The sequence below is a fragment of the Calypte anna genome, chromosome 2 (genome assembly GCF_003957555.1).
Source record: "Calypte anna isolate BGI_N300 chromosome 2, bCalAnn1_v1.p, whole genome shotgun sequence".
NCBI lineage: Eukaryota > Metazoa > Chordata > Aves > Apodiformes > Trochilidae > Calypte > Calypte anna.
Window position 1 is genome coordinate 129,482,159 of NC_044245.1, and position 25,659 is coordinate 129,507,817.

The 25,659-nt window shown below is 36.4% G+C and overlaps 1 protein-coding gene across 1 annotated transcript in view; it reads right to left on the bottom strand.

The window, feature by feature from the left end:
- STK3 (serine/threonine kinase 3) overlaps positions 1-25,659 on the bottom strand; it is a 125,759-nt gene that overhangs the window by 53,880 nt on the left and 46,220 nt on the right. Inside the window, exons 7-9 of the mRNA XM_030445956.1 lie at positions 16,267-16,404; positions 13,921-14,046; positions 1,571-1,763 (exon numbers count right to left, since the gene is read on the bottom strand). Of these exons, the coding sequence (XP_030301816.1) occupies positions 1,571-1,763; positions 13,921-14,046; positions 16,267-16,404 (457 nt within the window). The remainder of the gene's footprint in view (positions 1-1,570; positions 1,764-13,920; positions 14,047-16,266; positions 16,405-25,659) is intronic.

A 25,659-nucleotide genomic window follows, 5' to 3' on the forward strand; every position in this document is an offset into this window, starting at 1 on the left:
ACTAACTTGTATTCTTCTCAGCATATATTAAATCTACACAGCAGTTATGAAACATGAAGTGATCTGAAAGACTGCACAGAGTGCATTAAAACCTCCATTTCATAATACTTCCACCCTAAGAATTACATTTTTATTCTTTACTCCAAATTTGCATATTGTATCTTTAGCTTTTTTTTTAATCATTCATCTTTTCTGTAACTTGTTGAAATTGATGAGTTAGAGATTGCTTGTACTAACCCTCCCCCAGCTTCACAGTTTACTAGGCATATAGTCTGTTTCAGCATGAAAACAAATTAAAGCACAGAGTGTTTTCACTAATCATCAGGTATGTTTGCTATCTTAATGAACAGAACACAAATTTCAAAACCAAAATAAAATGGACAAAACCCAACCAAGACAAAAAAAGTGACAAAATGCTTCCTTACCAATTTGCTGTACATTAAGTTGCAAAGAAAACATATTTCAGCTCTGCACTAACTAACTAATTTCAAACAAATTTTATATATATGCAAATTTTATATATATGCAAATTTATTCCTTACCAATTTGCTGTACATTAAGTTGCAAAGAAAACATATTTCAGCTCTGCTCTAACTAATTTTGCACAAATTTTATATATATATATTTATATATGCAAAAATAAATGCAACTTTATCATTGCTATAAAGTGTTCAAAATTATTTATTTGGGACTAATTTCTGCTCTTCAGACGTTAGCTTTATTTTTTACCTCCAACAATTGCCTGGAGTTAAAAATTACATTGTGCCTCATGAAATCAGGTACCTACAGTTTGAGTTAAGGTTCATTTATTACAGGTGCTCATTCAAGCAAATAATTCCATTAAATTCACGGGGCTGCATTTTGCTGTAGTCTTCAGCCAAATAATAAGCACATCAATACATAAGGAAGTTAACTATTTCACAAATACATATTTATGCATATTTTGGTGTAAGTTATAATTTTATCCCTCTGCAATTTCTTTGTTACATACTTCCTAACATGATGCCAAAGTCAAGTTTTTACTTAGATTTCAACAATCTTTTAATTAGTGCCTTAAATCAAGCATTATTAAATTACATTCCAACAAATGCCAAACAAGAACTTAGAAAATAAGAATCTGCTAAAAAATCACGAGTGAAAAATGAAAATTTGTGTCAAGATGTGTGATGATTGCTGACCCCATGGAGAGTCACAAAGAGTTCCCACTGAATCTGAAGTAGCAGCTTCTCACATAATCACATCACTTCAATTTAGCTCCAAGGAACTGGTCCAAATGTACATGGACAGGATGCAAGAAGCAAGAAACCAGCAGCAGAAGGGAGAGTTCCCTGAAGTCTAAGTTTGGAGTCCTCCAGAGACATGTAGCAAAGCACCAAAACCAGGCTTCTGCTTTGGATATCCCACTGTAGTCACATTTTCCTCCAGAAACTAAAGAGAATGCTCAGACACAAATACCCTTCTCCCTATTTTAACTATGGAATCTGCCATTTAAAAGCCACTGATGATATACAACATAGTCATGAAGCATGAGAAACCATATCAAATTACTAAAAGTAAATTAATAACATACTTTTCATGGTCCCATCTTCCTCTTCATCATCATCACTGTTTATTACCATGGTCCCCAAGTCCGATTCCAACATGGTGCTGTTGTGTTCAATCATTGTCTGAGCACCTTCACTCATTGTGCTTGTGGCTCTCATGGTACCAGCACTCTCTGAACTGGTCTTCACCATGGTGTGAGAGTCCAGCTCATCTTCATCCTACAGAATGGAGGAACATTTGTCAGAAGGCAGTAGATAATTTAGGGGAAAAAAAAGTTAAGCAGCAATCATTTAAATCCTTATTCATTAGTTTTTTATTTTCATGTCACCTACTTGTAAACTTTTGGGTTTATATCTTTAAAAAATTACAAAATAAAAAAAAATATTCTATATAAAGGAAGAATAAAAAATTTCTTTTTTCTTGCAGATTTAAAAGAAACTGGCCCACACACCCACTTCACAGCAGCATCCTGTTTTGAATATCTACACGATTTTCATGATCCACTATACCTCCCCTGGGTTTCAAGATCAGTACCACAATAAATGGGAACTGACTTGGTTGTTTTGCAATGGACTATCACCCTGGATGTGTACTGATCACCCTTAACCAATTATCATACCCAGCCTATTAGATTATGCACAGCAGCCAGATGACTGATCCTTGAACAATTTAACCATTAAAAAAAATCCTCCAAAATAGTTTTGGAAGTCCAGCTCAGAAACAAACAGAAAACCAACTTGGCTTACTTCAAGTAGTTCTCTTTACAAACCTCTGTCACAAGACTGAGTAAAATAACCTGTTGAGATTATATAGAATAGTATCTGTAGAGCACATACTCAATCACTAAGTGGGTGGGGGATCTAATAACATGATAACATACAGTGCTGACAATATGCTGACATATTGAAATGCTGACAATAGTGGACCAGGAAAGTGAAGCAGAACTACTGACAACCAGTTAAAGAACTATAAAATTTGTATGAAATACCAATATTTGAAAACACTAATGGGAAACCTCACTGCTTTCTGAAGTCTGATTTAGATTACATGCACAATATCACAGCATTTCAGGAATAATGTGATAGACTATACACACGCTATATATATGACTAAAATCTATATCCAAGAGAAAAAAAAAATAAAGCATTCTTGCTGATTATATAAGAAAAAAACCCATCGCTGTGAAGTCACTCTGTCAAATTTCTAAGTATAAAATATAAATGTTACCTTCACCAATTTTAAAAACATGTACACTTCCTCTGTTCTGTGAAAACTTAACTTGAATCTATCCCTAATTAGCAAAATATTCTACCTATGCCCCTTGAAAGACCATCATACAATACTTCCTTAGCATTCCCTTTAAAAATAAAATGCTTATTGCTACATGCAACATTAAAACAAAATTTCACTCAATAAAGTATTCCTCTTCTCCCAAATCTTTGTTTTACTTTGTATATTTAAATTTTTTTAACCATGAAAAGACAGGGTGTGAGGAAGACAGACATCAGATGAAACCAGAAAAAATAAACCCAGGTCCTAAAATCCGAGAAGGTTTGGCACTTTCTGTTTGGCAATGAACTCTTTACTTCCCTTCCCTGATATTTCCTGACACAGCAGACAATTTGCCTCTAGACATACATGCACAAGGTGGCTACATTGCCCCAGTGTTTGTTTCTCAATGTCTGGGCTATGGAGATACAGTGAACTGTAGACAGTAGTAATACCAATACATCAGCTCCTGAAAATTATACTATTAAGTCTCAACTGAGAGACAGAAAAATAAACCTAATTTTGATTCATAGAGTCTGGCTAACAGCAAAACATACCGAAACCAAGACACAGATTTAAATCTGTGATTAAAATTTCAGTTGTCAAATGAAACATTATTTTCCAGATTATAATTTGTAAAAATATTACGGTGCTTCACCTGGCTTCTTTCTGGGTATTTTTGCTGCATTTTAAAACACTATATTTAGTACCCTACCCTTAAAAAAAATCCTAATTTTCCCAAACACACAGCTTACAGCTACAGCACAAGAGTACTGTACCAGTAACTAAATGAGAATATTTTGGTACTGCTCCTCCTGGTGGCAACTTCAGTTTTCCTTATTCCTTCCCCACCTAGTTTCTTGCTAGCCCTGTTTTCCTCTTTTTAACAAGGGTAATCAGAAAGTAAGTCCAAAAGTTCTAAAAGTGCTGGAACAATTAAGGAATTATTTTGAAGTGCTTCTTGCAGTACTGCAATAAAATGCAATACTGACTTGTAAAATAGAGTAATAGAATCATAGAAATTTAGGGGTTGGAAGGGACCTCAAAAGATCATCAAGTCCAACCCGCTGCCAGAGCAGGATCACCTACAGCAGGTCACACAGGAACACAGCCAGGTGGGTTTTGAATGTCTCCAGGGAAGGAGACTCCACAACTTCCCTGCGCAGCCTGTTCCAGGGCTCTGTCACCCTCACAGTGAAAAAGGTTTTCCTTACATTTATAAAGAACTACCTATGCTCCAGTTTGTAACCACTGTCCCTCATCCTATTGTTAGTGACCCCTGAGAAAAGCTTTAATCCCTTCTCCTGGCACTCACCCCTTACATATTTATAAACATTAATGAGGTCACCCCTCATTCTCCCCTTCTCCAAGATGAAGAGCCCCAGCTCCCTCAGCCTTTCCTCATAAGGGAGATGTTCCACTCCTTTAAACGTCTTGGTTGCTCTGCACTGGACTCTTTCAAGCAGTTCCCAGATGTTCTGGAACTGAGGGGCCCAGAACTGGACACAATATTCCAGACAAGAACATACTACTGTTTCTCCTATTACACACTACAAAGGTAGCATCCCTAACACCCAGGCACAGTTTCCGAGTTAATGCACAGTTACACGAGATTTAGACATTTGCTTGACTAATATCAGTGTCTGTTAGCACTGCACATGGAACTAAAATTACTAAAACTGAAATCAGAAATGAAACAAATCTTTTCCTGAAGCTTGAAAAGTTTTATTTTAGTAGTGAAGAGAGTGATGGCTAACAACATGTACAAGTATTAAATGGAGTCCTAAGTGACCACTTTTATATCTTCTGCTTCATTAAAAAAATTAAAATATTTCTTCAGTTAAATCAAGTATCTGGATTTGTTCCAAAGAACAGCATTCCATTTTCCAGTTTAAGAGTGTAACAATCTTTTTTCTTACTGTTGTCTCTCAGTGAAGAGAACATCTATCTTCAGGCACCTAGAGGACTAAGGATCACAAAATCCCACCTTTTGTCCCCAGACTAGTTGTCTCCAGATTGGAAGTACATGAGAATTTTGGTCAACATGTTTTTCCCTAGATCAGAAATTATGTACTGAGAGAGAGAGATATAAAACTTTTTAGTGCCTATGCATGCCCCAGAATAATTAATTTTGTGGGTTAAGGCAGATGGCTTCCAGAACTTTCATTCCAGTATTTGTCACAAATATGAGGTTTAGCTAAAACGGCAGTCGACTATACTGACTTTGAAAATGTAATTTTATAAAAATATCCAGTGAATCCAAGTTAGGTAAGTGCACATTTACATAAGAGATCAAAGTGATTCTTTAGTTGAAATTCACATTCATGCTTTACAGTTTGTAAATATTGGTGTAGAAATACTGATCTGTTGTTAGAAAAGGTAAACTCACTGATTAAATGAAAACAAACACAATCTCAATTTTAACTAGAAAAACTATAAGGTATTGAAGCTGAAGTGTCATGTTCTCATACTGTTTATGAAAACAGATCCAGGAATCAGGCAATAAAAACAGCTAACTCTGGAATTAAGCTGTCTGCTGTTCTCCTGTGTACAAGTAATAAGCACCAAACTTGTATTTAATTTCTGATGCACCAGGAGACAGCAACAGAAAAGCAGACAAGAGCACTAATACCGTTTGAAATGCTACAGAAATTACAAGAAATGCAAAAACTCTGAACAACATCACACACGTACAAGTAAAGCATTGGTGATACCCTGTAACCCTATGTTCGGAACCACTAAATCTTTGGATCTCCTTATTTATAAAGATAAATCAGCATATTAATAAAAGCAACACTTAAAGCAAAGAAGTGCAATAACTGGATTATCAGGACAGCAAATTCAAAAAGACTTCAGTGGAAACAACATGCAAGACTTCACAATATGCTTAGGAAATGAAACATCATCATTACACAGGAAATCTTCTCAGAAGAGACAGCCTTTCACATCATATCTGAATCTAGACCACAATCGATGCAAACAAGCAAGGTGATAAAGATCAATTAATTTTCCTGTTGCATTTTTTAAATTCATAGGAAAAATGGGATGAAAACTGGTAAAATTAAAGCCAAGAACTACGTAAGATTTGTGCATGTAGAAAGAGCACTAGGGGGCACCAGAGACAGCTAACTAGGCTACAGTACATTACAGGAAGATTTACATGCTGGCAAAATTTAGTATCTTGTAAAATAATTTCATTTACTATTAACACCTCATCACCACCTTTGAAAAACCTGGCTGTAGTCACAGCTATCTTTGTGTAAAAGCACTGTAGTAGCAACATAAACACATAATCTAGTTTGGTCAAGAACAAGGATTTTCCAAAAAGCTTCTAACATGCATAAAGCCCACTCACAACCCAAGTATATGCTTAATACTAAGAACCTACTTAAGTTTAAACCCATCAGCAAAGACTTAACTTACAGCACACACTCAAATCCCATCAAATTTAATAGATATATATTATGAAACAGCATTTAAGTTTGCTTTCTATCTCCTTCTAATTGATATACCTGGTAAAAAGGACTTGCTGCTCACAACTACCTCCCTATGTTTACTCTTCCTGTAACTGCTTTCTGGTTCTAAATTGCTGTGTGCTTTAGCAATATTCTCTTAAAAAGCTGCTTTAACTTTTCATGGGTAGCTACATTTCACTCAAAAAAGTCATCTTTATTTCTAACTTCAGGATACTTAACAGACTGCAATCAAATTTAACTAGCACATCTGTCAGGTGTCCTTTGGCTTAAAGGAAAAACACTATGAAACTTCATAGTTTTAATACTGTCATGGAAAGTTACATATATATATATATATAGACAGACAGATAGATATAAATACAAACACACAAAAGTTTCATGAATGTAATATTAAATCCTTCAGAAAAAACACAGTTAAGTGTATCAGATTTAAACTATAGAATAACTCAAACAATTCACTAGTTCCTTGAAAATAACTTATATATTATAAAAATATAAAGGAATAATTATAGCAACTATTCCTTAAGTTCTTAAAAAAAAAGATGCCAGCTTCTCAAAATTCATATCTGACTTACCAAAAACTTACATATGAATGAGCAAAGAAGCCAACATACACGCATAATTGATTATTGATAATTGGCTAAGTTTTTTATAGTAGTAAAACACTAAAGGTCCTATGAAAAAAAAATGGAGCACTGAAGTAGTAGTCCCCTGTTTGAATACTCTAAAAATAATTAAGCATTCCTCACATAATAGAGACATTAAAATGTAAAAGAAAACATACAGGAAGAGCTGCTCGTTAGCTCATTCCTTTAAAGATCCAGAGAAATAAATATTTAGACATGTTTCCTGCAAGCTGCCCAGCAACGAGTTGCTTTACATTCCCATAATACAGCTGCCCAGTCCCAGCATCCAATTCACATCACACTTCAAAAAAAATGCATGTAAGAAGAGATTGGTCATGTTTAATAATGCCTAAACTAATATTTAAACTTTGATATTGGGATTAACCTGCTGTAGAATACACCCTTTGCCATTTTTTGCTTAATTAAAAAAACCTGTACAATTACTTCAGCACTTATCAAAACATGTCAGTTTGTCAGAAGGCATTCTCATCACATAAGCAACCCTTGCAACAGGCATAAAATCAATTTAGAGCACACTATTTATAATGATATTATATCTCTCTGGAAGGAAAGAGATGCAGACTGTATGCAACCTGGCCATTTATTCACAGCTGTAAAATATGGTTTGAACAGCAAAAATATGTACAATTGACAATATCTCATACTATAAAATGTTCACAGAAAATGGTAAAAATGAAAAAAAAAAATCAATTCTATGGATATAACTCCTCCTCAATTGAAGGAAAACAAACTGGAATTTATACTAAAAATTAAGTACATAACTATGAAATCTTTGCATCTGATTAGTTCTCCAGAATCACCCACTGCTCTCCATTCAATTATTTAATTCACTTATAACCTGAGTGTCCATAATGACACCTATACAGCTTAGAGAGGGAATTAAAACTATTAAAACTTCCTGAGACATAACTTTATGATAAATCCATTTTCCTAACAAAAGGAACACCATACTTAAAATATTTTGCACCTTTCTTCTTGATGGGTCCCAAAACACAAACCAGGGAGTAATGAGCACAATTGCTCACACCTTACATCGGAAATTCTTCAGGGTTTAGATCAATAAATTCAAGTCCCTGACAGGTTAACTCAAACCATGCTTTTCTAACAGTATATGGACTCAGTTCACTGCCCAGGAGAGACCTTTAACACTGATAGACTACTTACCACTAATATCAATATTTACTCTTGCTTCTAAGAGTTATTAAATATGCATTTCTCCAGGCTTGAGCCTGCCTTTTCCACTCTATGGTTAGGACATCATAGAGATTATCATTGGGAAAAATTCACTTTTAAGGTACTGTTTTTCAACTGTCACTACTATTAGACAAGTTAACGTAGGGACTGCCATTATCTCTTTCTTTAAGATAAACCATTGCATGTTGGCTTATCAAAACCTGTATTATCATTAGAACTGCATGTTCATATAGTCATGAAAATTATGTTCAAGAAGCACTTTATTTCTTCAGAGTTCTGTGGAAAGTGGCACATAAGAAGCAGAAATGTGCAATGGTTATTTATCTTTGGAGTTCTAAGCTGGACTACTGACTTCATCCACTACGGTATGAAATACCAAACTGGCACTACTATTATCTGTTTTACATTTCCAAAAGGAAAAGAATAAAGTGAATAAGAAGTATAAAAAGAACTGACTTGTTGTTTTTCTGGCATTTCCCCAAACAAATTATTTTTTCCTTTTAATTTAGAACATTTGATCTTACTTTGTAATTAAGCATTATTTCAAATTGAAGTGGTGATTTTCAGGGACAGTTGTTTGGTTGATGTTTTCTAAAGGACAAACACAAATGTTTCAGTGCTTTTGCTTTTTCTTCTTTTATCTTCTCTGATTAAATAAAAAATTCTAACAGTTTTTCCTGCTGTTCCCTAGTTTGGATGTTTTTGTGCTTTTAACTGATTAGAACCTATAGTGTGTCTGCAACTGGACAAGATGCTGGTGTCATCTCTCAAATCAATCTAGAATTTCTTCAATCATGTAGTGCAGTGAAACTCAGTTGCAAGGCACGGGAAGTCTGCATTACAAACCAAAAACTTATTAAAACCAATTTGGAACAAGATCAGTACTGCATTGTGACAACAGGAAAGCTATTCATAGGTCAACATTCACGTTTGTCAAAGGAGTCCCTCCTCCTTGCCTCCCCATCATAGTTCTTCATCTCACTGACTTTTACCCTTGCTTTTTTTTCCCTATTAAAGCTAACTATTTCTCAACTTTTTTTCCACTCAAGGCTTAGCAAGCAATACAAAATTACTGAAGGAATGTATTTACTGATAACAAAAGTCATACATACTACCAAATATCACAGTTTTAACAAAGGTAAAAATTTCATCCTGATTACAAACCTTATCACTGATTGTCTCTTACAATCATTAAACCATACGAAAACTTAAGAAATTAAAACATATGAACAGCATAAAAGAATGTAAAAAATTTTTTTTTAAATTAGGTATAAAAAACTCTTTTTACTTTATCTTTTTATAACAGTAAACTTCTTCAAAGTTTAACTATTCAATATAAACCCTACAGCAAAAACACCTTTGTCATTCTCTTGTTCCTTACAAGATGTTTTTGCAGGAGTAAATACATGGTGGCTTACAGCCCTTCTTCAGTAAAACTGATGGAGCTCAATGGAAGAAAAGGCATGAAACCTCTCCAGAATAATACCCAGGAGTAATGAAATTTATCTATGATCAGGATAAAAAATACCAAATAATCACACTGTGCTATTTCTCCCTTTGCTAGCAGCACCACCCAGTACTTCCCTGGAAGAGATTTGTCATTCCACAAATGACACAAACTGGTTTTTCTCTACTGGAGAGCTACAGTTAAACTCTCTAGCACCTTACCACAGACTTCATGCACACAGAGATCTATAGCAAATATAAGACAGCCTGATTCACCTTAGCCCAGAAATTGCCTACACACAGATTTGACTACATACTATTTGTGTAGCCTAATCTACTGCTGGACTTCTCACAGCAAGCAAAACAGATATAAAATCTTAAGGATTAACCTTTCTGTGTTTTCCCTAAAGAAAAACAGCTACAACAATCTGTTGAGTAGTTAGAATCTTCAGTACAGACCAATCTTAGCAACATGAGATGACCACCCCTTGAACCCTTACACTTTTCTTACTTTCTAAAATATTAAGGGGTAGTTTGCATTAATCTCATCTCCTCTGTAATCAGCCTACCTTCAGTGTCACTTTAAGTCCATCCTTCATAAAGTTTATTTTGCATTAAAAGAGACCCAGAGAGGCAGTCAGCTTATCTTGCTGAGGAAGCAAACCACTTTGCTTGAAAACATAACCTCGGGGGTTTATGTAATTATGTCCAAATGTAATCTATTATGCACTCAGTGCCCAGGATCCATCTGTCTTTACAACCCCTAGAAACAGGATTTATTATTATCTATTAATTTTAATCAATTATAGACTGTAAGTCAGTGTTACCGCAGAAAACTAAAAAAGAGCACAAGACAGCAAATTACTAAGTATTATTAAACTATTTTCTAAAATCACTTCTATAATGAACTCCAAGGACACTATGCAGTGTAACATGCATGTCCAATGTCTTTGGGGTTTTTTAAATAATTCCAAAGTCTGCTACCAGTGCAGCAGTACAAAGGGCTTGCCCTAACAGACATACTCTTTTTTACAAATGTTCATATTGCTAAAGTTTTATCCAAACTTTCTCATCCTTCTTTTCTATTTGTCACCTGGAAGTCTCATCTAGTGAGCCATCCACCTGAGATAATACAACTACAAAGGTTCATTTTCCAACTTCTTCCCTACTGTCTTTTATTATGCTGAAGTCATACTCTTCCTTTTATTTTTCTACTACCTTCCTTTTCCAAGCTGACTGATCTCATTCACAAACTCTCTTTCACAGACTTCTCTTATTCTATCACATCATTACGTACTGAGAAGTCTGCTCTGCCTCAAACTGTCTTTTTCCATTTCTCCCCTGCTGAATTTTCAATTCCCTTTACTCTTTTCCCATGTCCCCTGCTACAACCAGTCAGGCTGCCTCTGGCCCTCTGTAAGACTGTCATTATTGTCCTTTGACAATCCTCTACATCATGATCCTGAAAAAAAAAATAAATACATTGAGCAAGGTATGCTAATGCCAGTGCTTCCCATGCTGACTCATCTTCTGTCTCCTCTTTGCCTCACTGTCATTCACTCTGACCTTCTGCCTTGTATTTAACAGCAATTTCTTCCAAGCAGAAGATGACTTCTGGGTTTGCTCATGCACAGGTAGGTATATGATTACAGACCTTAAAATTTTGTTAGTAAAATACAACAGTTAGCATTTGCATAGACTGCAAGTGCACTTATTTTTAAGCGCAAGGCAACCTTGCGGCAAAGGTGGCTAATGGGATCCCAGAAAAGGGTGGCCAGCAGGTGGAGGGGATGTGTTCCTTTCTCTCTGCTCAGCCCTAGTGTGGCCACACCTGGACTGTTGGGTCCACTTTTCAGCTTCCTACTACAAATGGAGAGCTGGATATACCCTTCTCTCTACAGACTTTCAAGCCCTGGGACGTATTTCTGTGTGACCTGCCCTACTTGACCTTGCTTTGGCAGGGAGACTGCACTAGATGATCGCCAGAGGCCCCTTCCAATCCCTACCATTCTGTGATTCTATGATACTGGATAGAGTCCATAAAAGAGCAATAAAGGATCATCACAGGACTGGAGCATCTCTCTGTGAGGAGAGGCTGAGAGAGCTGGGACTATTCAGACTGAAGAGAAGGTGCATGGGGGACCTCATCAATGTGTATGAGCATCTGAAGGAAAAGTGCAAAGAAGGTGGAGTCAGGTCCTTTTCAGTGATGTCTAGTGATGTCTTCATCACCCCCCTGGGCAGACTATTCCAGCACCTGACTGCTCTCTCAGTAAATAAATTATTCCTAATATCTAGTCTAAACATCTTCTTGTGCAACTTCAGGACATTTCCTTCAGTATATGGAAACATTTCTTTACTGTGAGGCTGACTTGAGCACATTACAAGATTCCCAGGGAGGTCATGAAGTCCTTGGAGATATGCAAAAGCTTTCAGGACATAGTCCTGGGCAATGAGCTCTTGGTGGCCCTGTTTGAGTAGGGAAATGGGAGCAGGTGACTTCCAGGGGTCCATGCCATCCTCAACTATCCTGTGATTTTGCTCTCTCAGCTCTGCTAACTAAAGATACTTCTGTTATTTTCAGATTTGAGGCACCTTCTTTTACACAAGCAGAGGTGACAAGCAGAGTCTCTCTGTACTTATAATTTGTTCCTTGACTCTATCAGAGAAGTATACAGCAAAATCCCCATCTACTGCAATGGTAACACAAGTAACAGATTCCTGCCTCAAACCTAAATTGTAGTTCCCTTATACTAGACACTGAATAATCCAGGGGGCCGGGGGAAAAAATGAAGAATGCAGTGTTACATTCTGACTTATGTACCTATGCAAGAAGCATGAGGAGTTGCTAAATGATTTCTTTAGTCACAGTGGGCCTAACTTGTGTTGTACCCTTCCATCTAGTAGTGGGAGAGGGAAGGTGTACACCACATACTGAGCTGGCATGCATTGTTTCAATCCTGCTTGAAAATTTGATTCCTCACCTGAAGCTCAAAGTGAAATTAGATGTCATACTCAATTTTGGATTAATGCAAAAGACATCAACAACAGGTCTACGTGTGTGTTTAAGGCATACAGTTCAGAAGGCAACAGTGGGCAGGAATGTATGCTAGGTAAAGACATGAGGTTTCTAGGTAGGAATAAATCAGTGTCTTCAGTGATCAACTATTCAATATATCAAGTCACAAACATCAACTCTGCATGTCAAGTCCACACAGGTAACATTTCCTAATGTAAAAAATACTGTCCCAACCTTCCCTGCCTGTTTTATCGCTGACTAAGCAAATACAACCTGGAGTAAACCATCCTTATAAACACAAGCTATCAATAATCTTAGAACAGAAAAACATTAAGCAAAAAGAAGACTCTGCTGTCTGTTGGGATACAAAACACTCCACAGAATCGGCTTGAAAAGTACTCCTGTGTATAGATATCACACTCTGTAACACATAACAAGGATGGTATAATTTGGGATGGGGCAGACTGCCTTACTGCACTGCTCTGCTGTTTGCTCAAAGCTGTAAGATTTCTACCACATTCCAATCTCCACAGTTTCTGCATGTTATTCATGAATGACCTTGGCTCTCATTGCATGTGTGGCAAGAACCTTCTTTGAAGCACACACTGCTGTGTTGCACAAGATTGCACTAAAATTTATCATCTAGAGAAACTAAGAATGCCAGGAACACTGGCTTACTCCTAACATTACAAAACAATTCTAAATGCAACTTAGATTTGCAATTTAATGGAAATTAAATTAATTAGATATTCAATTTAAATTTATCACTTGTTTCTTTCTTCAAACATATGCTGACAACATCATCTGAAGAACAGAATGCTGTCAGCATTTTCACTCTATAGGTGCAACCTGATTCAAGCCATACAGTTATCCCTACTTATCCATAACATAACACTAATCACTTCATAACTATTCTATGGTTAGTTTTACACACACACACACCCAAAAAAAGGCTACATGCCCTTAATTGAAAATCAAATCACTTGTCTAGAAGCTCATATGTGGAAGTGGAACCTTAACAGTTTTACTGGTTGCATTGTTTGGGTTTTTTTAATGTTAGTATGAGCAGCTAAAGTTGGCATGCTTTTTTTTCCCAACTCCTAGAAAAACTGTTTACTAGGACACCTAACAGAATAGTGCTGAATGTGCAGTACTGTCAGAAGCATTAATGATCATAAATAAAAGTGGAATACACAGCCCTCAAAGGATAAAAACCCACATAGAAAACCAGTGAAGTATTTGAACACAAGTACAAGAAGTAGCGTAAAACCAATAATTTAGCTATAGAGAGTTATTGGGAAAAAAAAAAAAAAAAGATACACACTGAATTTTCTTCCTCCTCTTCTAGTTCTCTCTGCTGTTCTTCATGTCGCTTTGCCTTTATCTCCATGGCTTCAGTGATCAGATCCCTTAAAATTGAAACTGGCTTGGCATTCTTAATAAATGTATGCTATAAAAAAAAGATCAAATTATATGACATCATTACACAATAGTTACACTTCAGATAAAATTATAAGTATTGTTCAACATCACAGATTTCAGCCATAAACAGTATTTTGCATTATGCAATAATTACAGTCTACACTAACAAAATACAACTGCTTCATAACTAAAATTTTACTTTCTTTAAAAAAAGCAAGCCTTGGGAAATGTAATCATATACAACTGATTAATAGTTAAGGATATAATTATCCAAAGGAAACTTGCAGTAAGTAGTAAATTAATAGAGTAGCAATTGTCTGACATAGAAAAACAAACTTTTTCAGATATTCAGTTACAGAATATAATTAATCTTAAACCTACAGCATAAAAATTAGTAGCTATAAGAACAGAAACTATGGCTGCCTACTCTAACAAACCTGTATTTTATGTCAAAACATTTCTTGGTCTATGATGCTTTGTAACAAGCAAAAAATGTTATTTTTAGCAGGAAGATGCATTTTCAATTTAAGGCCATTTAAAACACCACTTCTTCCTTTAAGACAACATGATACCATTTACATTCATTTTGCTGCATAGTAAACACCTCCTGCTGGAAAAATTCTGCTTTTTGCATGATTATATGACAACACAATTTAAGCAAACCATAACTCTAATCCATAACTCTAGTAACTTCAGAAATGTATTTAAAAAGTGGTCCACAGTGAACAGGACTGATGAAGCCAAGTGTCCTTATTATCTATCTTCACCCTTGGCCAGTAAGTACACAGAGAGAAGACTGAAGCTTTCCCCCTCTCCCTTCTTTCTCCAGGTTTCTTCTATCCAGCTGTCAGTCTTCAGCTAACCACATGAACTTCAAATCTTTAGGTCTCCAGAGCATCATACAAAAATCTATAACTTTCAGGCTTTTCTCTCCTTGCAGGCCACATGTTAGTGTTCTCACAGTGTGAAAAATAAAAACAGACATAACAAAACTTATGAATTTGATGACACTGAAAACTACTCTGCAAAATGTTTACATTCTTGTAGTGGAGTTCACTGAAATTTTTATTTTAGAAGAGGCTATTGCTTTCTAGAGACAGACTAAATCTAGCATGAGCATCATGCCAATGAAAACTACAGAAAATCAGATTATTACATAGACTAACAAACAAGCAAAACAAAGAACAATATTTATCAAGAGCAGTGGAAAGTGTAAAAGAACAGCACACTATCCAAAAGTTTAATCAATTAGTAACCGAGAAAATACAAGAAGCAAAGGAATTATCAATTTTTTTTCCACTTCTATCTCAATTACAAAGCAAGGTTATTTACTGGAAGTTTTACATGCCATTTCAGTAATAATGGAAACTTAAAATTTGCCTAGGTATCTTTCTGTTTTTTTCTTCCCTCTTTCATTACCTTTGTTCTTCGATTTTCTTTAGTTATTTGTAGGCTTATGACAGCCCTGAAGGCAGGGGATAACACAAACCGGGACTGCTTTCTCACTAATTAAGAAAACTTGCTTTGAATTTTCTCACGCTAAAATTTATGTCCCCTGTAAAACTGTGTCCAGTTGAGACTAAATCTTTTTTGACAGATTGGTCCCTCCCGTTTGATTTTTGTAGTTCTTTGAAATCTCTCTGCTTTCTTTCTACCTCCATGCCAAAAAACCACAACAGTTAAATTTCTGCAGCTACTAGAAACTCAGGGAGCAGGAGCAAGCTTGGCACACCCTGCCCAGGCTCTGCAGGTCCATACCACCAACTGTGGCTCCAATTTAAAAGTGCCCACTTGACAGAACACAGCCCAAGAACAAACTCCTTACACTGTCAGTCTGCACCAGACCCTTCTAGGACACAGAGCAACCTGTCTGCTCTATTTGACATGACCAGAAAGGCAGACTGAACATACTCTATGGGTGGTCCACACTGAGGGGTAACCAGGGCTCAATTCTTTCACTTAACACTTGCCTAAATCCTGAGATCTACAGAGGGCCTCTTAACCACAAAGCAAGGATCCAATTTGAACAGCAAGAACCAGCAATTCATTTTTAGAAGTGGTAAAGGCAAAACAAAACAGGGGTAGAGATACAGGAGCTGACAGAGAAAAGACCATAATACAGTAAAAAGATAGGCATGGTAATAGTTAAAATGTGATTTGCCCTTAGAAATTTTCACAACAGTTCTGGTTTGCAACTAGAGGAAAAAAGCCATAAAACTTCCATTTCCTCAGTAACTTAAATACTGACCTGTAGCAGCTGTGTTGCTGTGGCTCTTTGTTCAGGATTTTTCACTAAGCATTTCTTCACAAAATCTGTGAATTCATCAGACCAGAGCTCTGGCTTCCGGAAGGTTGGAGGGGGATTTGTAGGGATCATAAAAATAGCCTAGATAGAAATCAAACAACAATAGCAAGTTTAAACAAAACACATCATCACAAAACCAAAGCCACATAAATTGCTTTATTCACCTTTCTTATCAGGCTAAGAATCTGGAAGACAAATTTTAAGTAAGCTAGGATTTTCACTCAGGTCAAGATTCAAGAAGTAAATTCTTGTAGCTACTAATGTAGCTACTTCCCACTGAATTTTCTCTATTTAAGCTATACCCCATTGAGTACATCACTCATTATTTTATCTATTGCTATTTATCAGTCTAGAGAGATTATTTCACTCTTTCAGAAATTTTTAGTATATATAAAGGCACTGTTTATTTAAACAGACACATATAAAGTTGCTGAGAAAAGCCCAGTTCACCTCCTCTCAAATGCACTGAGCTTTATATGACAAAAGTTTTGGAAAATCTGGTAGTGCTAATATTTTGCATTTATAAATCTTCAGATCTTGTTTTGAAACTTGGTTTTCCAATAAGATTTCAAAACATAAGCTAAAAGACCTAAGACTAAAAAAGAATGACAAAAATAAAATAAGCAAGTAACTTGACGACTAGTAGGGAGAATTTACTCAAAGCAGCAGCATTTTAGCTATATAACACAAATTTTACACTGTTGAGAACCATGCACAGATAGATTTTTTTCCAATTAGGAAGAAAGTTTCATGTTAGAAAAAAAATTGTCTAAGATTATATATTGTGTCCTTTATTAATTTTTCAGTTTTTCCTCTCGTTAAATATTTACACTAGTAGGAGAGAAAAAAGGCAGTTTAACTCCAAGACCCTATTGTAAAATAAATGGAAATCCTGAACTTCTGTATGTTGTATCTCAAATTAATTCCATGTTATTGCTTCTTAAGATCTACACACAACACAAACACACTATTTGGAATTAGGTCTACTGACAGAAATAATAAGCTATTATCTTCTAGAACTAGGTTCAATTCAACCAACTAGGTTCAATTTTCTATGGTGAAAGGACAAAGTTTCTCATTTGCTTTTTTACAAGCATGGGCAGACATATATACTCAGAAAAGGGGAAAAACTGAAATTTGTGAAATGTGATTTTAGGCACACTCTTAATATAGTAGAGGCACCAGAAGCTTCAGCCTGTGTTTGAAACAGAGAGAGAAAAAAAGAGAGAACTTTGTGAGATTACACTTTCATTAGAAGTCTGATGAGCCCTGCAAGCTGGTTTAACTTGTTAAAACTCTCATTCTATGGAAAGCAGAACCCATGCAAAATTATTCAAAAACTGTTTACTAAAACTCAATGAAAAATTATGTCACTACTTGAAAATTTGCTTTAATTCAAATACTTAAACATTTACAATCTCATTTAATTGTCTCCCTAATATAAGAATTACAAAGGACTTGGACATTTATTTTAATAAATATGTATGCTACAATAGCTTTATAATTCAGCAGGCAGCCGTGTCAGACAAGAACATGAACTCAGATAGGAACTGTGGCACTCTAATAACCTTAATTGGCCTTCCCTACTTCATTTGTGATTTGAGATTAATTGTCAGTAAAGTGAAGTGCTTCTGGTATAAAGCAGTGGCCAACAATTTCAGCTGCTTCTGTCCTTGAAGGTAATGATCTCTTGTGAACTCTGAACTGATGACTTTTCATCTTATCTCTAGCTACTCCTAACAGCTCGCTCTGCAGTAGCCACTGAAAACACAAAGCTGTACCAGCAGGCCAGTAACTTCTGTTTATGTGGTGTCAAAACTTATACCTCCTGTTTGATAATAAACATTGACCTGGCTCCCTGCAGGTAAGCGAGGCTTAGGTTTGGAGTCCTCCTCAGCTCCAATGTTCTGGAAAAAATATGTTAATTTCCTATGTTAATTATTTTCATCGACTACACAGCAGTTAAGATCCAGAGCAAAGAAGTGACTTCTTTATAATTCAAAGACAATGAGAGGAAAGAGGGAAGTCATGAATCATTCTTTTATAGAAGGCCATAAAAGTCACAAAAGGAGATTTTCAAGAGCTAAACTTAGGGTACTAAACCCACATTTACACTTTTTGTGTTAGTTAAAAATACTTCAGAAACACGTATCTTTAATGCTTAAACTATGTAATTTTTCAAATCTTGATATGCACCATGAGCTGTATTAGCAGAACACAAAATTTTAGATGCATTTTTTTAATACAAGAAAACATCTAGGAAGTATTTGTTTCCAAATGTTTAGTCTCACTTGTTAATTATGCCATGCACTTGCTAGCATGTACCTCTCCCTCAACTCTCAGTAATCTCTTAATTAGCTTGAAATGCTGATTTTCAATTCCATCTTCCCCCTCTGCTTCCTCATTTTGACTTCCATATTTCTCTCAATAGAAGTTAAGCTCTCTTTCTCTTTCAAAACAATCTATGATTTCAACTACTTCTATTTCCTTCCAAGAAACCTGTAAACCAATCACTGGAGAATTATAAAGCTAGTATGGAATCTCCAGGAATAAAACCAAAATGCTTATCTGACAATATGCTCATTTTTGCTTCTGTATCATTTCAAATACATCTTTTCTACCCTAAAGAAGTCTGTCCTATTTTAAAACAAAACTAATCTGTTTCAGTCACACTGTTCCATGGATGCCAAGGCAAGCAGGAAACCTAAGAGACTTGCTTTTTTCATACTTCTTTCATTTTACCCTATATTCCTCCAGTCCCTGTGATCTCCCAAACTATTACTTGCAGTAATTTTTTGCTTCCACTTTACTTACAATTTTCCCTAGAAGTTTCACACAGCTACTGGTATTCCATCAGCTCTCACAGTAGAACTGATGTCAGTGCTCATACAGCCAGCATTAGGCAACTGTTGCTTAGAAGAAAAACCAAATCACAACAAGAGCACCAGCTAGCACTGAACATAAACTACCATCCACTCAGTTATGTGGTCTGAACTGGCACTCACATCTGCAGGCAGTATTAGGGAGTAACTGTTCAACAAAATAGGGCAGGGCAGGATCTTCTCTCCCACCTTCAACAACACCATCCATATTTCCCTACATATCTGAGGTAGACCAGCAAGTCTCATACAAGTAACACAACTACAGAGCCCAGGTGTTGGAACATACAACTTCAGCTTTAACCATTCAATCATCCTTTTAAAAGAAGATACCAAATTCTGGCCCTTCTACCTCTGAACTTTGAGCCCAACTCTGCTTTGTATCACCCTTCCCACACAGCTCTTAGGCAATTCCTACACCACACAGGGAAACCACACTACAAATATCCATAAACATAAGATGGGGAGAGGGTGTGTGTGTAAGGAAGTGTTGTATACATCATTCAGGGCAACTTTCAGTGGCCACTTCTGAACTGAAACTAACTCTGTTGCCTGGCTGCCCTCACCTGATGGATAATTGGCAGGTATGGTTAAGCTGAATACTGGACTGAGGATCAGGTCTTAAAAAACAGCAAAACTGAACAAGTCAAACTAATTTTTTTTATTATTATTAGTCCTAAAGGACCTAGAATTTTAAATGAAATCCTGGTCAAAACCATATTTTTGGGGGAAAGGGTGTTTTACAGATCATTTCATTGGTGTGAAAATGCAATTGTGGTCATGATGATGAATTTGCATTTGGAATTTCCCAATCAAAAAATCCTTGCAGCTCATTCTTCCTGTCAGGCAGGGTAACATTCATATTTCACACAGCCCATGAACACATTAAGTGATCAGTGATGTAGTAGAACTTTCGCATTTTAACTCCTCAAATAATGTATTACTTACCTTAAATAAATGACTTGTAACAAATATCAGGAAATCAGAAGTATAACTTTTACCATTATTTTTTACCCAGTATCATGTATGCTACTGAAGGAATACGCAAAGATTTTTATATTGTGGTGATTTTGTAATTTCCATGCTGTGAAGTTCTACTGCTAGAAACTAGAGAAATTTTTTTATAGAGGGTAGGGATACAAAGCATCCACGGGCAGTTTGTGACTCTATAGCTTTTGGCACCACAATTATACTACTTAGTTTTACCAACCTACTGAAGAAAAACCCCTCCAAAATACATTTAAACTCAGTAACACATTTTACAGTACAAAATCCTATTGAAGACTGAGGGGGTTAAATTCTGAATTCTTAATATTTCATTAACTTTAAAGACAAAGAATCTGATGAAAAACAGTTTTCTTTATGGCATGTCACAGAACTTCTCTCCCTTCTTGAATAGCTTTCAAAAAAGCTGTTGAAATACCACTAATCATTCAATTACACAATTCAACAACTGTCTGAAAATGAAACACCAGAATGGACAAGAAGGGTGAGATACCAGAAGGTTCTACATTGGTTTTGCTTTAAGTGTTGTTTGTTTGTTTTTCTTCATTTTGGGTTGGGGTTTTTTGTTGTTGTTTTATTTTTAAAATCAGAACTATAATTCTGTTACAGCAAAACTTTTTGCAAAACCTAATAACAGTGGAAAACAAAGTTATCAAACAACATCTGGTGTGCTTAAACACAAGGAAGTTGGTTTATGATCTGCTTCAATGTAGATAATGAATTTAATTATTAGAAGCACCCTAAAAATTACCACCCTCCTCCTCTTATCTGCAAACACAGAAGTTCATTACAATCTTCTAGTGCACTTACACTTTTTATGCAAAATTACAAACAGGCCTGGTTCCAGAGATCTATAAAATGCCTGATACAAAGAGACTCAATATCCCCCCAAGTTCAACAAAATCCCTAACTGGAATCATATGTGGGATTCAAAATGTTCAAAAAGCTTAATTATCTTTGTGTGAAGTATCACCTCTGTTAAATCAGACAATAGCAATTTATATCCTTTCTTTTCAGAAAGAAAAAAAATGGCTTCTCAGTCACATATCCATTCCCACCAGTCCAATTCTATCTTCCTTTCTGAGGGGCTGTAAGTGCTGCTCTTTACTAAGCTCATGACATGAGCAACATACACTACAGAGACCAAGAATCATAGAATCATAGAATCAGCTGGGTTGGAAGGGACCTCAGAGACAATCAAGTCCAACCCTTGAACCACCGTTGTGGTTGCTAGACCATGGCACTGAGTGCCACATCCAGTCTCTTTTTAAATATCCCCAGACACGGAGAATCCACTACTTCCCTGGGCAGCCCATTCCAATGCCTGATCACTCTCTCCGTAAAGAAATTCTTTCTAATGTCCAACCTAAACCTCCCCCGGCACAACTTGAGACCCTGCCCTCTTGTCTTGTTGAAAGTCATCTGGGAAAAGAGCCCAACCCCCGCCTGGCTACACCCTCCTTCCAGGGTGTTGTAGAGAGCGATGAGGTCTCCCCTGAGCCTCCTCTTCTCCAGGCTGAACACCCCCAGCTCCCTCAGCCCTTCCTCACAGGACTTGTGCTGGAGTCCTTTCACCAGCCTGGTTGCCCTCCTTTGGACCCGCTCCAGGACCTCGATATCCTTCCTGAACGGAGGGGCCCAGAACTGGACACAGGACTCAAGCTGTGGCCTCACCAGAGCTGAGTACAGGGGCAGAATCCCTTCCCTGGACCTGCTGGCCACACTGTTCCTGATACAGGCCAGGATGCCATTGGCCTTCTTGGCCACCTGGGCACACTGCTGGCTCATGTTCAGCTTCCTGTCAATCCAGACTCCCAGGTCCCTTTCTGCCTGGCTGCTCTCAGCCACTCTGTCCCCAGCCTGGAGCTCCCCATGGGGTTGTTGTGGCCAAAGTGCAGGACCCGGCACTTGGCTGTGTTGAACCTCATCCCATTGGAATCAGCCAATCAGAAGGAACCACTCAAATCAGAACTGTCCACCCAAGGATCATGCAGTGCTGGTTACTTCATTTTTCAATGTCTCTCATACCTCACATAATTCTAACTGAGAAGCAGCCTGAAGAATCACACTCTCTTTCCATTTTGCACAGGAAATGATGAACAATTTACCCTGAATTAATTAAACACAAAAAAACCCCCACACCAATCAAACAAACAAAAAAAAAACCCCAGCAATTAAATTATTCTAAAAGCTAAATCAACAAATCAGCAAGTTTCCACCTTTCACAAGATGTGAAAACCTGACAGTACCAAATATTAAAAATCACCTACTCCTAGGAATAAAATCAGATTTCCAACATGAAGCAAAGAATTAAGATTTCTATCATTCTGTCACAAAGAATGCACCGACAGCAATCACTGTTGATCCAACCACGTAACAGAAGGAGAGCATGATGCTGTTACAGAATCACAGAACCATCTGGGTTGTAAAGGACCTCTGAGACCATCAAGTCCAACCCTTAAACCCAAAACCCATAAACCCTGTTACACTCACTTGCCTCATCAGCTCCCAGTGAGGTACAGCCACAATTATCAACACAGGCCAAAATGCAGGAAGGGATTAGGAGTGGACACTGATTAAATCACAGACACAATAATACATATAATAAAAATTACATTTGAATTATTTTAGGAAAAAATTACAGATACTTCATATATTAACATTAAGAGCACCTAAAAATAAGATAAAACACTAGAACAGAATTAAAAAAAAAATAAACCTACCACAACTGTGACAAGTGGTTTAACAGCCATTCACTGTCACAAGCTTCCCTCTGGAATTATGACCTTTGCTGTACAAAGCTAAGTATAATGCACTTAAGATGTAAAGTAATAAAGTAATAAACAGAGAGAAAAAATACATAATGTTAAGAATAATTTCATTATGACAGCAAAGATGGGTTACTGAAAGATAAGCCATTTATGTTGCCCTGTATATTTATTATTGATAGCAAGTTCATACCATATTGACAGTGTTACAATAGGTCAAGAATGTAAACATTTTGCAATAGTAAGTGTAATTACAAATCTACTGAAAAGAATCAACCCTTGCCTTGTTAGCACCCTCATGCAGCAGAACTGTGCCTTAAGATTCATTTCTCAATTTTTTTCTCCTATTTAAGCTGGGAGCTGGACTTACTGGCCCAATAGTCCCTTACAACTTGAGGCATTTTATGATTCTATGATATTTCTTTTCAAGAAATTGTTTTCAATATTACAGATAATTTGTTCTGTGACAACTTGAGCAAGCAAGCATTCTAAGGCCACAGGTTTGCTGAGTTTTAGTTTCACTTACTGGTTTTAATCAATCTCGCTTATACAACTGATCTTTAAATCCTATCGCATATGACAGAATCAATCCCAGAATCCCAGAATGGTTTTGGTGGGAAAGGACCTTAAAGATGTAGTTCCAACCTCCCTCCATGGACAGGGACACCTTCCACTAAATCATATTGCTCCAAGCCCCATCCAACCTGGCCTTGAACACTTCCACTGATGGGGCATCCACAGCTCCCCTGGGCAATGTTGCAGTGTCCAAAGTTCTACCATATCTTGAGACAAATCTGCACTGGTATATATAAAAGGAAGAATTTATTACACTGGCTGTTATCCAATTAGCAAGACAAAGAGCAAGTTCACCCTGCTAACTCATCTAACAAGATCTTGTCATCTGCACTTCTGTTCAGTATCAACCACTTTTCCAAGATAAGTAATAAAAATATTTATTACCACCACTCTTTCTCCAGCAATATCACCTCAGCATGCTGTCCTACTGACAAGTAATTTACCAGTTTATCCATGGCTTAGTTTGTTTTGGTTTTGAAAGATACTTGATCTCTCATAAGAAAGATAACTGGGAGCAACTCAGCAAATTACTGGTTGTATGCAAAGAAACAACTTCATTTATCTGCAGTGGCCTTCTTCTGCTTGCTTATTTCTTCTTTCTCTCCCTTCAAGTCCAGGAGATTTATCAGTACTTCTCAAGGCTTTCTTCCATTGTATTTAAATAATTTCCTATGACCCATGGAACTCTTCATGACTTCTGCCTGTAGGTATTTTGACTATTACCCTGTCCCAGCTTTCTATCTTCTGCTTTAAAATGCAATAGTATGTTCAGACAAATCACACAGTCACAAAAGACACAGTTATTTTACCCATGCTTAACCTGAATATTCAGGGGAACAGTGCAATACAGAAATATGAAATTAAATGAAACTCCATATGCATCTTTCACAGGTTGCTCTCTCCCCCTGCAACAGCTCCTTTATTGCTAATTTTGTATGGATTATGCAAGAACACCTTTAAGAGTCAATACTTTGAGAGATTACAGGTAGCACAAAAAACCCAGGAATTTAATCCAGTCACATCACAATTATAATAGAGCTCTACTAGCATAATAGTCAACACCCTGAATTTAAAAACCTCCAGTGGCTGAGATCTCTAATATTTTATATTTAAAAAAAAAAAAAAGGATTAGCATGTTTGGTCATCCCAGGTACAGAAGCAGAATAATGATTTTTAACAAAGAAAAAGTAGGCACAAAAGAACAATGCTCACAGTGTTTGCTGCTTCCTGCTTTACCACTGACAATAACAGATGACAGCAAAAACCAACCACCAGCACAAAGAAAAATGCTCCATTCACTTGCAGTTTTCAAACTAAGAACTCAAATTAAACTGACAGAGTACAATGTTACAGATATTAAATGCCTACATCCCACTGAAATAACGGAAATGTCTAATTACAGAAGATTTCATGGTCTATGAAAATATCACTGAATACAAAGTTCCAATATTCTCCCCAATAGCTTCATAACAGTATCATTTACACTGTAGGCTTAATTTCATTGCCAGATTGTAGTAGAAGTTATTTACACCTTCTCTTGTAAGGAAATGTGGTTGATAATTTTTTTTTTCTATTCCATAAGCCATGATGAAGACATAAGCAGTGGCAGACAACACAATGTAAAATCCAGACATTTGCACCACCCAAGTCAAGAGGTAAATGTAAGTATATAGTACTACTCACATAACAAAACAGGACTTAGATTTCAAGAAATAGAAGCCCTTTTAAATCAAAGTAAGTAATAAAACCACAAGATTAAAGTCAGTTAAAATTCTAGTATACCACTGGAACTGATCTTTCAGCTCTTCATAGCACTTTGCTATCTTAGTAGGTACAACCATTGCTCTCTGAAACAGTAAGCAAAAATATGAGCTACATAATGGTATTCAAAAGGATTCCTACCAAATGATAGAGCTAAAACAATACACCAAATTTGGGACAGGCTAGGTAGATCAAAAAGAAATTATCTTTCTGAAATGGTCTAATGTCTGATGAAACTGGAATTGGTAATAATTTTTCATGATTATTATCATCAGAACTGGCAGAACATACATCCTAAGGAAGATTCTTCCAGAAGGGAAAATGTTATAAAGAGAAAACATACAGAC